Genomic DNA, 16,318 nt, shown 5'->3' on the forward strand with positions numbered 1-16,318 from the left:
CATTACACCGGCTAACTACTGCGGCACGTCCGCAGCCTCTGCTACCGGTGCCCCCAAGTCTGAGCGCCTTGACAAGTCAGCGCACCTACAAGCAACGCGCACAGCTGCGCAGCGTTCGCGGCAGCAGCCGCCGCTTCCTGCTGCAGACTACAAGGTCGTGTTCAGATCACGAGGCGGGCTGCAGCTGGACCTGCTTCCACCTCACAACTACGGGAAGCCATCCTTCAAGCGGCGTCCCAGCTACACGAACCAACGCGTACCCAAATCAGGCTACACCCCGTAAACAATACGTGCACCGTAAGCACGCCCATAAAAGCTGACGCGCTTGCCCTGGTTAGCGTAACCAGCATTGGGCAGCAGCGGTAGCGGAAGCATGGTCCAACGTTCCTGTGCCTAAACGCACCCCGCAATTCATTGCAGATAGCGCCGCCGTGCAAGTATTCCGGACGAACAACGTTGTCCAACGTGATCACCGCTGTTGCCACCGCTACATCGAGGACCACGTGAACAAATCGTCATCCAGTCCCGTCTACAAAAGCAACGACCCGGATCCCGATATCTTCACTTCTTGGGCAGCAGCGGTAGCGGAAGCATGGTCCAACGTTCCTGTGCCTAAACGCATCCCGCAATTCATTGCAGATAGCGCCGCCGTGCAAGTATTCCGGACGAACAACGTTGTCCAACGTGATCACCGCTGTTGCCACCGCTACATCGAGGACCACGTGAACAAATCGTCATCTAGTCCCGTCTACAAAACAACGATCCGGATCCCGATGTCTTCACTTCTTGGGCAGCAGCGGTAGCGGAAGCATGGTCCAACGTTCCTGTGCCTAAACGCATCCCGCAATTCATTGCAGATAGCGCCGCCGTGCAAGTATTCCGGACGAACAACGTTGTCCAACGTGATCACCGCTGTTGCCACCGCTACATCGAGGACCACGTGAACAAATCGTCATCCAGTCCCGTCTACAAAAGCAACGACCCGGATCCCGATGTCTTCACTTCTTGGGCAGCAGCGGTAGCGGAAGCATGGTCCAACGTTCCTGTGCCTAAACGCATCCCGCAATTCATTGCAGGTTTGTGAAAAACTTCGCCTCATTTCATTTGCTATTGGTCCAAATAAGCTACTGCTGCTGCTGCTGCTGCCCTTGGCGTCTTTTCTTGTTCGGTTTTTGGGCCGTCACTTCCTAAAAGTGCGTTATGCCTGATAAGTGCTCGTCCTGCCATGAAGTCTTTGATAAAGACGACTTGATAATGATATGTTCTGAATGTGACTTGCAGTTCCATCTTGGAAAGTGCAGTGGCATATCAGAACGGTCCTTTCGGCAAATGAAAGAATGAACTAGAAAAAAACAAAAATGCTCATCTTGCAAGCCTTCTGGAAGCGAACATGAAACACAAAATCCGTCTGAAAATATACAGGCAGAGCTAGCAGAAATCAACAGAAAGCTGTCCCTAATTCCGGCACTCGAAGCTAAATTGGATAAACTGATGAACTTGCAGGAAACTGTTGCAAGTATCGAGAAATCGGTCCATCATTTGTCGGATACTTATGACGACATAAGAACCACACAAAACAGGCACGACCAGGAAATTAGCGACCTGCGTCGACAGGTAGAGGCTATGGAAAGTTCCCCAGAACTGGAAACTGTGCGCGGACTAAAACAACAAATAAACGATCTAGAGCAATACAGTCGAAGGCAAAACATCGAAATCCACGGTCTTAAGCCACAAGAAGATGAGGACCTCTTGGAAGAAGTAAATAAAATAGCTCAGCACCTTGAGATCGCTGAACTGTCTAAAGATGACATTGAAGGATTGCACAGACTGCCCTCTAAACCCGGCAGGCCAGATGTAGTAATTGTCAGATTTGTGTCGCGAGCTCTCAGATCAAAATGGTTTGAAAGAAGGAAGCAGTTGCAGACTAAGAAACCTGGAGTCATATTCTTTGACAACCTGACGGCAACCAACAAGCGTCTGCGCTGGCTCGCCAAACGTAAAGCGAAAGAAAATGGGTATCAGTACGTTTGGATTTCAGAAGGGCGAGTCTTCGTGCGCAAATGCCCTGGTGCAACTGCTGTCAGGATCTCAAACGAAGATGACCTCGAACAAATTGTCTAGCGTTCAGTTCATGCACAGTGCGGCATCCAAATCAAATCATGGCCACTTACACGACTGAATCCTTTAACAGACTGTATAACAGTGAAAACTGGTTGCGTAGGAAGCACGTTGCTGTCTTTCATATGAACGCGAGAAGCCTCCGGAACAAACATGTGGAAATCGAAACATATCTTTCACTTATTGCATGTGCTTTTGACTTCTTGGTTTTTACAGAAACTTGGTATTCTGATAGCTCAGAGGTACTCAGTTTTTGTGATTATAGACACGTTTCTGTTTATCGCTCGGAAAGACGCTGTGGGGGCGTTTCCATTTATGTTCGGCAGCATCATCTGTTTGAATGTTTGCAGGATTTCACATGCGTGAACAATGATTTTGAAACAGTCGCAATTGTGTCCCGTAATGTACTCGTTCTTGCAGTTTACCGCCCTCCTCATGGCATCCTTGATAAATTTCTTAGTTTTGTGGAAACACTGCTGGTTCTTGCAAATGCCAAAAAATGGCATGTAGTTGTTGTCGGCAATTTCAATGTTGACCTGTTTTCAGCTGAACAACCGAAATGTCAACTTCTCGAAGTTATGCTTGCAAATAATTGTGAAAACCTAATTACCGAGGCCACTAGAGTAACTGCACACTCAAACACGTTGATTGACCTGTGTTTTACAAACATTCCAAAGGATATAACTTTGTCCGGTGTCCTTTGTTCTGATAGTAGCGACCATCTATCTATATTTTCAGCCCTTCCAATAGATGAAAATTTTCAAAGTATAAAATACACTAGAAGACATATTAATCACTAGAGTGTCAGCTTTTTCACGTCTTTAGTTGCTAGCTCACAATGGGTAAATGTGTACTCTGAAATTGATCCCTCTCAGTCATACGATGCATTCATTTCCACACTACAACACTGCTATAATGCTGCCTTCCCTTTATCAACTGTGCTTCAGTACAAAAAAGCCCGGAAACCATGGATAACTAAGGATCTTTATAAGCGCATCAAGCAGAAGGAAAAGATGTTTAGTCTGTTTCTAAAAACACGCGACGTTGAAACACTGCATGAATTTAAACGCTTCAGGAACAGGTTAAATTCAGATTTAAAAAAAGCCAAATTCGCGTTTTTTCAACATAAACTTGAGAACTTAGCGCGAAATAGCAGCAGAGCGTGGAAAGTTTTTCGCGAGTTGACCAATGCTCCTACAGCAGACTTACCATCTGAATTACAAATAAATGGAAAAATATATTCTCGCGAATCGTTAGCCGGTCTGTTTAATAATTATTTCATAAATGTCGGAGCTCCAATGACCATTCCCGATAACCAACCAGAGTGCAGCCCTTTATATTATATTAACGATGTCATAAATGACAGTGTATTTCTTGCTCCTACTTCTGAAGATGAAGTTATTTCTCTGTTAAGTTCCCTTGACAACAAATCCGCAGCTGGCGAAGATGATATTAAAGCTCTACCGATTAAAGCAGTTGCTAGTGTTATCGCAAAGCCCCTAACCCATATTTACAATCAAATGTTATCCCTTGTTGTTTTTCCACAAAGATTAAAAATTGCTCGTGTTACTTTAATACACAAAGGTGGTAAGTACAATGAGTTAAACAATTACAGACCAATCTCAGTCTTATCACTGTTCTCCAAAGTTGCACAGCGTATCCTATATAAACGATTTAGTACATTTTTATTGTCAAAGAGAGTTGTCGAACAGCAGTATGGATTTCAAAAAGGAAAATCAACAGAAACTGCGCTGCTGCGCATTAAGGACAAAATCATTCGGAATATTGAAGCTAAGTTATTTACAGTTGGAATTTACTTAGATTTTCGGAAGGCATTCGATTCTATACAGCACCATATCTTGTTCAACAAGCTTGAAGCATATGGCTTTAGAGGCATCACACAAAGTCTTATACGCAGTTATCACATCCATACACGGCATTGCATCGGGGAAAGGTAACATTAAATACGGCGTTCCTCAGGGCTCTATACTCGGGCCGCTGTTATTCGTTCTGTACATCAATGACATCGTTAACATTTCGTCAGCGGGAGAAGTGTTGCTGTATGCTGACGACACAAGTGTATTTTTTTCCGGAGAGAGCCTTGAGGAACTTGAGGCGACGTCAAACGCATGGCTGCATGAGATTAGTTTATGGTATTAACAAACAAGCTTCAAATAAATACAAAGAAAACAAAATATATGATATTTTCTTCAAAAAATAAACCCAATGTCTTCAGCCTAAAGCTGAACTTTAAAGATGCATTGCTTGAGCGCGTAGATTGTCATTCCTTTCTAGGTGTTACTTTTCAGTCGAACTTGCCATGGTCCTATCATGTAGAAAATATAAGAATGAAAGTAGCCAGGTCTAATGGAATGTTATGCCGCCTTCGAAATCTCGTCCCTGCCAGGCTCAAAAAACAGCTTTATTTTTCACTTCTACACTCACACTTTAATTACTGTGCTTTAATATGGGGAACTGGAATTAACACCGATAATGATAGATTATCTGCACTGCAGCGAAGGGCGATTAGAACATTATATAAAGAAAATGTACACCCTGTAACCTTAATGAGAACACAAAATATCCGACATTTTCACGAAATATACACACAGAAATTATCTGCCTACATATTCTCAGAAGTATCAAGCAATTACAGTAGATTTGTTAGTCATTATCTAAATAGAGATACTGGCCACAATTTGCGTAGGACTTTCATTGTCATAGAAAAACCAAGGACAAATTATGCTAAACAGACAATTGATCATCAAATTATGAAACTATGTAATAATTAACCATACATTCTCGAGATCGCAAAATCATGTAGAAGTCTGAGAACTTTCAAGCGCAGAATACAACTTCTTTTCACTCCAAACAGCTTGCCAAACATGTACGAATAATGATTTCTAATTGCAAACTTATTGTGTTCTCGTTTCTATATTTTTGTACAAAGTGTTAACAATATGTGTTTTTTCTTTTTGAACTTGCTCCATGTGCATTTTTGTACGGTGATGACTGCTGTATCCAATTGTATGTGTACTGTCTCCATGTATTTTGTAACCGGAATTGTATTTTGTAACCGCTGCTGTTGTGCGCAGTGGGGCCAGGGCCTCGTCAGGAGACAATTAACTCCTTTTGTCCTGCCCCACGGGCAGTACCATGTATTGCCCATTCAATAAATAAATAAGAAAAATAAAAAAAAAACCAAGGCAATGACTTCGCCGTCGCAGCTTACATAGCCCCGCCGGATGGAGCGGTACGCGGAGTCATCTCCAATGCTTATAATGGAATGAGACCCCGACAGAGCTCCTGCAAGACCTGATCACCGGCAACCCAGACGCCCTCATCGTGGACGCCCGCCGAATGGGCTCCACGCGTTCCATCCTAATCACTTTCCGAGCTGGACCTGTCCCACGCGCCGTTCTTTATGGAGGAGCCCTCCACAGGTGCACACCCTATCGAGGGCATATAGACGCCTGCACTAACTGCCGCGTCCCTGGTCACCGGGCAGACGTGTGTGTCCACCCAAGATCCCATAAGTGCCCCCGCTGTGGGCAGTCCCACCCAAAGGAAGATGTGCCCTCATGCACCCCCAGCTGCATTCTCTGCGGAGGCCCTCATATGACCGGCACCGGTAACTGCAAGGGACGGGGCCGCAAACTAGCGTCCCCGAAGAACGCTCTCTCTCCTCCGGATACATCGCGGCTTTCCCGCTGCGATCAACCAGGCACAGCCAACAGACGCAGCTCGACGGCTTCCCGGTCGCCTTCTACAAGCCGGCAAAATGGCAGCAAGAACGCCACGCGTCTCACCTGGGCAGACCGCGTTTCCGGCAAAACCACCCGTCAACCCCCACCACCCCAGTCCTCCCAGGCAGACCCGAGAGACCAGGAACTCAAGGCCTTGCGTGACGAGGTAAGCCGCCTTTCCTCTCTCCTAAGCACCCCCGCCCCCTCCATGCCCCCTCAACCCGCATCCCCTGTCATTAATTCGAGCTCATCATCCACAGACACTTCGAGCACCCCTCCTGCAAAGAAACAGCGCACCACAGACGCCACACCCCCTCCCGTGCCCCCAGAAATAGACGCTAAATTAGCAGCACTCGAAGCAAAATTTGACCATAAATTAAAAGAGCTAGACGCCCGCCTCGAGGCCAGATTCAATCACCTTGCCGCCACCCTCACCGAAAAACTTGAGCAGCGCATGGACGCTATGCTTACCAAGATGATGGAGCTCTTGGAGCATAATCTTACCCATCGCTTCACCCAACTTCAAACCCCCTCCACTCACCCCATCCTACCTCCGCAAGCACAAAACACCTTTCCTGAGCCACACATACCAATTGACACCCGTCTTACTACCCTCCTCAGCCGCCGCGGTGGCTCAGTGGCTATGGTGCTCGGCTGCTGGCCCGAAAGACGCGGGTTCAATCCCGGCCGCGGCGGCTGAATTTCTTTGGAGGAGAAATTCGAGGCCCGTGTACTGTGCGATGTCAGTGCACGTTAAAGAACCCCAGGTGGTCGAAATTTCCGGAGCCCTCCACTACGGCGTCTCTCATAGCCTTAGTCGCTTTGGGACGTTAAACCCCATAAACCAAACCAAACCATACTACCCTCCTCAATCCCCCCACCATCCAATATGGCGGGGGGGAACACTAATTATCTCCCCATTATAACTTGGAACTGCCGCGGCTTCCGGGCAAAGCGCGCACCTCTGCAACTTCTCCTTCCCACCATCACACCCACGCCCCACATACTTCTTCTCCAGGAGACTGCACACCGAGCAACCCTCCCCAGCTACACATCTACACACTCGGATACCACTAACACACCCAGGGCGTCCACACTCATCCACCGCAGCCTCACCTACAAAACTCATCACGTTACGTCTGAGACGCCCTGCGTGATCACGGAAATTATACATCACAAACATTCACTTCCTTCTATATTTATAGCAAACATATACCACCCCCCGTCCCTGCCGATGGCCCCGCTAGAATCACTTCTGCGAAAGCTACACCATCTAGCAGGGAAACATCCCCTACTCATCGGTGGGGACTTCAACAGTCAGCATACTGACTGGGGATACACAACCACGACACATCGAGGTCGCAGGCTCTGGCTGCTCCTGCAGAACCTCCAACTCACTGTGCACAACACGTTTCAGACGCCTACGCGGATCGGCAACAGTGTCAGCATGGACAACAGTCCGGACCTGACGCTGAGCCGCTGTATCCGCGGCGTTACCTGGAACAGAACACAACATACACTGGGCAGTGATCATTACATTATACAAATCACTGTCCCATACAAACCACCCCGTCACGCAAATATGACACACGAACTCATTAAGTGGGATGCCTTTCGCGCTGCACGCACCGCCCTCCCAGACACTCCCATCGCAGACATCGATGCATGGGTGCAATCACTCAAGCATGACGTTCACCACAACACGCGACACATTGAAACTACAGCCGAAACACCGACCCTTGAAACACGCCTAGCCCACCTCTGGGAGGCTTATCACAGCATCCTGGAACGCTGGAAAGGCAACAAACAGAACAGAACGCTTAAAAAGCGGCTGGCCGCGCTGCAGACACAAATCCAACAGCACTCTGAGGGGCTCTGTCGATCCAACTGGGGACAGATATGTGACGGCATCGCCGTAAACCTGTCCAGCAAACGTGCATGGCAACTCCTCCGACACCTCATTGACCCCACACGCACCAAATCAGCAGCACAGCACCACGTGACACGCCTCACACATGAACACATTGACGATCCCGACACCCTTTTAGACACACTTCAAACCACGTACACATCTCCAGGCGGCCCCACACCTCTACCCCACTACACAGGACAACCAAATCCCACACTCGACACCGACATCACGGAGACGGAAGCCAGAGCGGTCCTCCTAATTCTCCGCGCCAACTCCGCACGTGGTGCAGACCAAATCACAAACTCCATGCTCCGTAATCTGGATGACCGATCGATCACCCACATTACGAAATACTTCAACCAGTGCTGGAGGGAGGGTAACCTCCCGCAGTCCTGGCGCCACGCGAAGGTAATATTTATACCAGAACCCAACAAACCACTCACCATTCAAAACCTTCGCCCGATTTCGCTAACCTCATGCATCGGGAAGCTCCTCGAGCATGTTGTGTTAGCGAGACTCACAAGTCACATGGCGGACAACAATCTCTACCCGCATAGCATGGTGGGATTCCGCCCTCATCTATCCGCACAGGATGCCATGCTGCAACTCACACACGGCCTTTTTGACCCGCTTCTTCCAGGTCACACCAAGGCAGTGTTAGCTTTGGATCTCTCCAAAGCTTTTGATCCCATTGAACATCAGGCGATCATGACTGCTCTATCCCCATTGAATGTGGGTGTGCGCACGTATGCCTACATTCAAGCATTCCTACTGACCGCACGGCTGAGATACACTTCGGCCCTCTGTCTTCCCCCTCCTACACATTTCAGAGTATCGGCACCCCTCAAGGGTCCGTCCTTTCCCCCTTTCTCTTTAACATAACCCTCATACCCCTCGCCCGGAAATTGGCAACTATTCCCCACCTCAAGCACACTCTTTATGCCGGCGATATCAACCTGTGGACCACCCACGGCAGTGACGGCGACATAGAGAACACCTTACAGGAAGCAGCCACCCTCACCCAAAATTACGCACGGACCATTGGACTGTCTTGCTCCCCAGAGAAGTCCGAACTGCTCCTCATCCGGCCTAAGAACCGCCGCTGTCCCCGCTCCCCCATTGCCATTGAATTGAATGGTTACCCGGTACCTGAGGTTGGCACCCTCCGTGTATTGGGCCTGCACATCCAGAACGATGGCAAAAACACCACTACCCTCAAGAAACTCAAGCAGGTTGCAGGTGCGATATCGCACCTCATCCGCAGGGTTTCGGGACATCATAGAGGCATGAAGGAGCGCGACCTATGTCGCCTCATTCATGCCTTTGTCCTCAGCCGTGTACTGTACACTACCCCATACTTACAACTATCCAAACATGACATAAACGCTTTGGATGCTTTGATTCGCAAGGCATTCAAGGTAGCACTTCATCTTCCCCTCAACACACCCACAGACAGATTACTAGGCTGGGCCTCCACAACACGATCGGGGAACTGGTGGAGGCCCACCGACAGGCCCAATACATCAGGCTCACAAAAACTTCCACAGGTCGGTATATCCTGGGCTCCCTGGGAATCAAAATACCGGCCAACGACCCAACCCTCCTCGCCATCCCACGATCCCTTCACCGAGAGCTTGTCATCAGGCCGCTCCCGAGGAATATGCACCCGTCCCACCATGAGCAGCGCCGCAGAGCCCGTGCGAAGGCACTCCATCGAGCGTACGGCCCCCAGCCGGACGCCGTATGGGCAGACGCTGCCTGCACGGGTGATGAAGCGACAGCAGCTGCGGTGGACTCCTCTCCATCCACCCTCCTCACACTTCCCCAGAGGCTGCACGTCCCCAGAGACACGTCCCCAGAGGCTGCAGAGGAAGCCGTCATTGCACTTGCTATAACCCGCACGGAAGCCCGGTATATTTTAACTGACTCTAAAACTGCGATTCTAAATTTTGCTCGAGGCCGAGTTCATGTCCCTGCTTTTGGCATACTGGACTCGCCCGATGCACCCCCGCCCGCCAAGTGGAGCTGATATGGGTGCCTGCGCACTCCGGGAATCCCGGAAACGAGGCCGCCAACCTTTTAGCCCGAGGTTCTTTAAACCGGGCTCAGGTGGCCTCGGATCGGGGATTCACGAAGGAGCGCATGCACTCATTCAGTGAGCTGACCCAGGCATACAGAGCCTCTCGCCAGCTCTACCCCCCGCCCCACCCCTCCCTAGATAACAGACACGCAACACTCTGGCGCAGATTACAAACACATACTCTCCCCTCGCCGCTTACCCTAACCCACTATCATCCCTCCTTCCCCACTCCTGCTTGCGCCCTATGCCCAGAACCCTTCGCTTCTTCCCTCCACATCCTTTCCCTCTGCCCGGCGGACCCTCCCCCGCGGGACCTAGAGAACCTCAAGACCTGGGAGGACTGGGAGACCCTGCTGCGCTCGGAGGACCCGGCCGTGCAGACCATCGCCACCGGCCGTGCTGCCAGTGTTATGGACCTCAGGAACATAAACACTTGAGTGCAGTGGGGTCGTGCGGGGACCCTGGGGCGTGCCCCTAATTCCTTTGTAAATAAAGTTTTTTCTCTCTCTCTCTACATAAGAAACGCCTGTCTCGTCACCGATGGCAGTACTAGGGTGCGTATCTTGGGTTATAGTATACGACTGCTTCGATCTGGCGCACTTTTTGTATCATCGAAATCGGAAAACGTTGACAAGACCCCGCAGGTTCAGCACGTCTTACTTAAGGGCAGATGCCAAGTTAGAGTCCTTCAAAGGGCCGTTATGAATTTAATTCAGGCTTGAGACCAGTCTCCTGCACAGTTCACTTACCCGAATAGTATACCTTCAGAAGCGGGCTCGCCTCCAGTCAAAGAGGACCTTAAGGGTATGCAGAAGGAGTTCATCATGGCTCAGTTTCTGGCAGCCGTAGAGCAAACGATTCGTCGAAAAGCTCTTCGGCCGGATGAAATTACATATCAGGCTTTCAAACATATCGAATGTCCGGCTTTAGAGAGGTTACTGGAGACCCTGAACACAAACATGGAAACATGTTGAGGTGGTGCCTATCCTTACGCATGGAATGCATCCCAGAAAGTAAGCAACCTTCTCATTATATCGCTTACGTCCACACTATGTAAGCTACAAGAACGAATGCTTGCTATACGGCTCTCATGGTGGGTGTAACTGCATAACTGCTCTGGGACGACTCAGATTCGCTTTTGCGCTCTTTTGGGCAATGATGATGGGTAGTATCACGTTTCTAGTGTGGGGCTAGTAGGAAACAGAACTCCCAGGCTCTGCACAAGGCCTAATACAACGTCAGTCACTCAGCGATCTTGGTCTTTCTACATTGGCTTCAACTTTCACCCCCAGTACGCAACTTTGACAGTTTCTTGTCGGAATATTGCTTCATCGCCATACGCTTCCATAAGGAACGTGTTGGCCACCTCACCGTAAAAAGGAGTGCACCTCAAGAATCTGCGATGGAACCAACATTGCTTAACACGACCCTTCTTCCTGTCGTATGGCAACTCCTTGTCATTCCGGATGTGTTTTAAAGCGAAAGCCTTTATTGCCTCTCCGTTGTCGACAGAAGGCTGTCAGTAGAAGCTTGTCAGCAGAGGTGTCACGCCCTGGACTAAGGGCAGCCGACCTTTGTACAAGCGGATCGACGAATTAATTAATTAATTAATTAATTAATGAAAAACTTTATTGTATTTATTGTATAAGGGTTCTTTCTCGCAGCGTAGGTGGAGCCCTCAGTCCAGGGCCCCAGCGGCCTTTGCAGTCTTGCGAGCCCTGTCGGTCAGCTTGAGCTGCTCTTCAGGCTTCGAGCTGGACAGCGCAGCCTCCCACTGCTCCGGGGTTGGTGTGTTGTTTATCGGTAAATTGGTAAATTGGTTTTTTGAGGAAAGGAAATGGCGCAGTAACTGTCTCACATATCTCGGCGGACACCTGAACCGCGCCGTAAGGGAAGGGAGGAAGGTGGGAGTGAAAGAAGAAAGAGAGAAAGAGGTGCCGTAGTGGAGGTCTCCGGAATAATTTCGACCACCTGGGGATCTTTAACGTGCACTGACATCGCACAGCACACGGGCGCCTCTTGCGTTTCGCCTCCATCGAAACGCGGCCGCCGCGGTCGGGTTCGAACCCGGGTACTCCGGCTCGGTAGACGAGCGCCTTACCACTGAGCCACCGCGGCGGGTCTGTTTATCGGCGCTGCCTGCATTTTCTGACAGGCCCATGTAACGTGGTAAAGCGTTGGGTGTTCACCGCATAGCGGGCATTTGTTGTCATATGTGGATAGACTTTGCTGAGGAAACTCATATTGGGGTATGTCATCTGACAGCCGCACAAGAAAAGTAAATCTAGAGCTTTAAAAAGGTTTCACTCACTCATTCACGCTTTTGACGGGTGTCCACCGAGATATGTGAGGCAGTTACTGTGTAATTTCCTTTTCTCAAATACAATTTTCATTTTCTTCATTACGGCCTCACTTTCTCTTTCTTCTTTCACTTTCACTTCCTCCCTTCCTGTACGGTGCGGTTCAGGTGTCCACCGAGATGACAGAGAATTACAGTGTCAATTGCTTTCCTCAAAAAGCGTCGCGTTGAGCAAGGCATCGCGTCGAACGGGTGGTGGTGTTCCGTGGGCTCCCTGGCAGCACTACAGTAGTAGTAGTAGTAGAAAACTTTTATTGAGATCTTTTAAGAGATTCGCGGATTCGAAGCCTCCGTCGTCTTTCGTGGCGCCGGCGACTTGAGGCTTCTCTTCAGCAAGGTTGGGCCCCTAGTCCAGGGCTCCATTGAGTCGCGCTGCATCAGTAGCGTGCCGCACTAAGGCCCTTTGGGCCGCGAGCTCGCTGCTGGTGAGCCGGCTCTCCCAATGCTCCGCACTCGGGAATTCGTGTTGGTGGAATGCTTTATTTCGTTCGCACTCCCATGTGATGTGGTGTAGTGTGGGTGTGTCGCCGCACCAGGGGCAGTTTGCTCTGTATTGTGTTGGTGACATCTTATTATAGATGTACAAGTTGGGGAAGGAGTTTGTAGCCTACGCCAGCCGACTGCTTCCTCCCTCGTGAGGGCTTTGTGTGGTGGTGGGTACTTGAATCTAGTCCCCCTGTATAGTTGTAATGTGTCTGTGTATCCCCCCTCGCATGCTAGTAGCTGAAGCCTCAGAACATCTGACATGCCTGCTCGGTATGTAAGCCCTCGAGCTAGGCTGTCTGCTCTTTCGTTCCCCGCTACGCCTGCGTGGCCTGGGACCCAGATTACACGCCGTCGCGTTCCACTCCTAAAGACGAAGCTTAAGCGTCATTAATTAGCAGTTAATTAGTATCTAGTCATTAATCAGTAAATTGCCAATAATTAGTCATTTGTCATTACTTAGTAATTAGTACTTACTTATGTGTGACGTCATTAAGTGGTGACGTCACTAGTGTCACAGAGGCAGCCGAAGTGGTGCGAGAAACGCTTCCGCCTCTACGCACTTCAGACAGTCGAAGTGCCAGCTGAATTTTTATTTGATGTATGCGGATGATGTAACGTTCTGCTCAGTGCGCACGAACCTTAGTTACTATGAAGTGGGCCTTCGGACCACTCTGGACAAGACCTCTCCGTGGTGTACAAAGATTGACCTTCCACTGTCGTTTAATAAGACACTTTATGTCTATCACATGCAAGCCGGCAGGCCACCCGTCCCACTTTGCTAACCGCTATAGAACTACAGCCTCGTCGATGCGGGTGCTAGGGGACGACACTGGCTCTGCAGTGCCATGGGTTCGGTTCGCATGACAGATGGCCCCTAGTGCGCAACACCTATCTGGCCGCATTGCCCAGAAAGCAACTTGCTGTAATGTGGCTTGCCCGTTTATCAAGCCGACCACTAGATACAAGAATGTCGACACAAAGATCCCCCCAACACAGGGCCTTGTTGGCATTTATAGCAGACACAGGCCTTCATAGTAGTAGTAGTAGTAGTAGTAGTAGTAGTAGTAGTAGTAGTAGTAGTAGTAGTAGTAGTAGTAGTAGTAGTAGTGGTGGTGGTGGTGGTGGTGGTGGTGGTGGTGGTGGTGGTGGTGGTGGTGGTGGTGGTGGTGGTGGTAGTAGTAGTAGTAGTAGTAGTAGTAGTAGTAGTAGTAGTAGTAGTAGTAGTAGTAGTAGTAGTAGTGGTGGGAATAGGTGGGGTGGGGTGGGAGCCGGGGTGGGAATAGGAGAGGTAAACTGGGCGATGGTAATGGGCGAGATACCTTCTTGAGTCAGTAACAACTGACCCTGACGGGTAAAGGAAAGCCGGGCAAGCTGCGAGTCATGATGGAGGGAGAGCAGAAAACGGAGAGGATGAAAGAGGCCTGTGGCAACTATCTTAGCGGTAGAGGTAGTGATAGGGAGGTTGAGAGCTGCCTTGTAGAAGCCCGCAAGGGCAGTCTCGAGAGCGTTGAGTCTGATTGAAAGCCTTCATATCTATACGCGTGTCCCTGCTAGCTTTAACCAGGGTTAACACATATGCCGCGGCACACCAAGATGGTTCGACCAAATTCATATTCCTAGCTATTGTACGGAGCAAGTCACACTATTTTTGTGTTGTGATTTTTGTAGAATGCTTTTAATTAAGCTCGCATCACTTCTAACCTCGAAAAACTGCGGAAAACGAGCACAGAACTCGTTCTCTTTGACGAGTGACCTGCAGTACACTACACGCAACATGTCAAGGGACGATTCCCAGCGGACAGGCGCAACTCAAATGCTGTCTACTCTCCTTACCTTCCAAGGCGAAGGGTGCGTTAGTTATGAACGGAAAAAACTGAGCCGATCGAAGGACACGGTGACGCCAACCGACAGGGCCCCGCTCAAATACCAACACACCACCATCCTTCGGCGAAGCAGCCCATGTCTCATCATGGATGAACACCTCCAACAGTTATACAGAGACATAATGTGCCATAGTTCGGCTCGTCTCCGCCTCTCTGTGCTCCTAGGGAGACGCAGTACTGGAGTTTTCAGTCCGCTACTTAAGCCAGAGCAACCATGCAGCTCGTTAGTGACGCGATGGAGCCTTAGGTGCGAAATGTACTTTGAGCGGTAGAGTCCCTGCCGATCAGTGTAAAGGACTTGCTATTTCAAGCATTCGAAACCGCTGGTCGTAATCAAATAAAAGGCGTAATCAGAAACGCTGGTGATATTACTTCTCAGGAACTAATGGAATACTTGCAATCACGCAAGTGCTGCTGATGATATGACTTCTTAGGAGGTAGGGAACTATTTGAAAGGACGCAAGTGCAAAACCCTGCGGGCGTGCCCACTTGGTGTTAGAGCCACGCCATGAACATGTTTGAGGACTTCAGCCTACCTTACAAAATCGGACAGCGCTCAATTATGATTCGTGTTTTTCCGTACCGTCCGCCAGTTGCGGTTTATGATTTATATTACAAGATTGAGCATCGTAAAGAGCAATGCTTCAACGTGGGGGCAGCAACGTGCTACACATCTCGTCTGCGGCAACATGAAGAGGGCATGTCAAGCCCGAACGCAGAGCCGATATGCCGGAATTGTGGTGGTTCTAACTAGGCCTTAGCCCAAAATTGTCGAAAATGGCGACAAGTCAACAAGGAAATTGCGCAAAAGCGTAAGCGGGCTACAAACCAGCAGCTCAAGAAACGTCAGGCACAAGGACGTCAGCACAGCCAACGCCAGAACGGAATGGAACAAAACTCCGTCCGGTAGCCAAGGCAACACGCCGCAGTTTCTACACCGGCCCACAGGGAACCCGTTCACAATTAGAAAGCAGAACTCGGTCATTTCTGAATTCTTTATCGGAGCCACCCCCAAAAGGAGTAGTTCCCATATTTCAGATTTTCGTCATCTCGTTGCTATGGTGACTATTCTGGCTTCCCTGTGCCGGGTCTTCTGTGTCGGGTAAACAGTTTGGCAGAACTCAGGGGGCGCAGTTCCGCCCAGTAAAGTCCATCCTCACACTTCTATGCGCAGGGTGTCAGCCGGCTGAGCCACCAGGGCGCGCCGCAGTTGGCCCTAGGTCGAGCCCATCCAGAGGGCAACCGCTTCGCCCGGGCCCGTCAGATGCGCCAAGATGCATGCGGGTACCATAGCCACCAGCCTCAGGGGCCCACTCTCGGTAACTCACTCGCTTGCAGCAAGGGGCCCTGCAGCCACACCCGCTCGCCCACCAGCAGGCCCACCGATGGATATTTGGTCACGGCTTGAGGCAGCAAGGCCTGCAGCCTCTCTCCTTGCCAGCCCCGTGCACGCGGAGCCGCAAGAGATCGCCTGCTTGCTCTGCAGACACCAGGTCACTCCATGAACATTGGAGCTGCGACCACCGAGCCTCACGGGCAGCAGAAGGTCCTCGCCAGCAGACATCTGCAATGGGGTGGCTTCCCCATCCCCACACTTCTTCGTTCTCCGCGTCCTCTCCTTTCGTCGCTTTCGGATACGCCTCACGCACCTTACGTGCTGGTCGACGTTACCCTGCTTGGCTGGCATGTGAGCTCCTTGGTAGACACTGGAGTGGTTGCCAACATGTTGGTCAA

The 16,318-nt window shown here is 50.0% G+C and overlaps 1 protein-coding gene across 1 annotated transcript; it reads left to right on the forward strand.

Moving 5' to 3' along the window:
• Nucleotides 1-5,410: 5,410 nt before the first annotated feature.
• LOC149325179 (uncharacterized) lies at nt 5,411-10,256 on the forward strand. The gene is made up of 2 exons (XM_089563578.1): nt 5,411-6,030; nt 10,109-10,256. Exons 1-2 carry the CDS (start codon nt 5,479-5,481, stop codon nt 10,172-10,174), a joined length of 618 nt encoding a protein of 205 aa, XP_089419704.1. The 5' UTR covers nt 5,411-5,478; the 3' UTR covers nt 10,175-10,256.
• Nucleotides 10,257-16,318: the final 6,062 nt, after the last annotated feature.

Source organism: Amblyomma mixtum, chromosome 10, assembly GCF_055824585.1.
Source record: "Amblyomma mixtum isolate Tamu chromosome 10, ASM5582458v1, whole genome shotgun sequence".
In the NCBI taxonomy this organism is placed as follows: Eukaryota; Metazoa; Arthropoda; class Arachnida; order Ixodida; family Ixodidae; genus Amblyomma; species Amblyomma mixtum.

Coding starts and splice junctions, on each gene's coding strand:
- LOC149325179 (XM_089563578.1), top strand. CDS start 5,479: ATGGGCTCCACGCGTTCCATCCTAATCACTTTCCGAGCTGGACCTGTC. Junction 6,031..10,108: donor TCAAGGCCTTGCGTGACGAG/GTAAGCCGCCTT, acceptor CCCTATGCCCAG/AACCCTTCGCTTCTTCCCTC.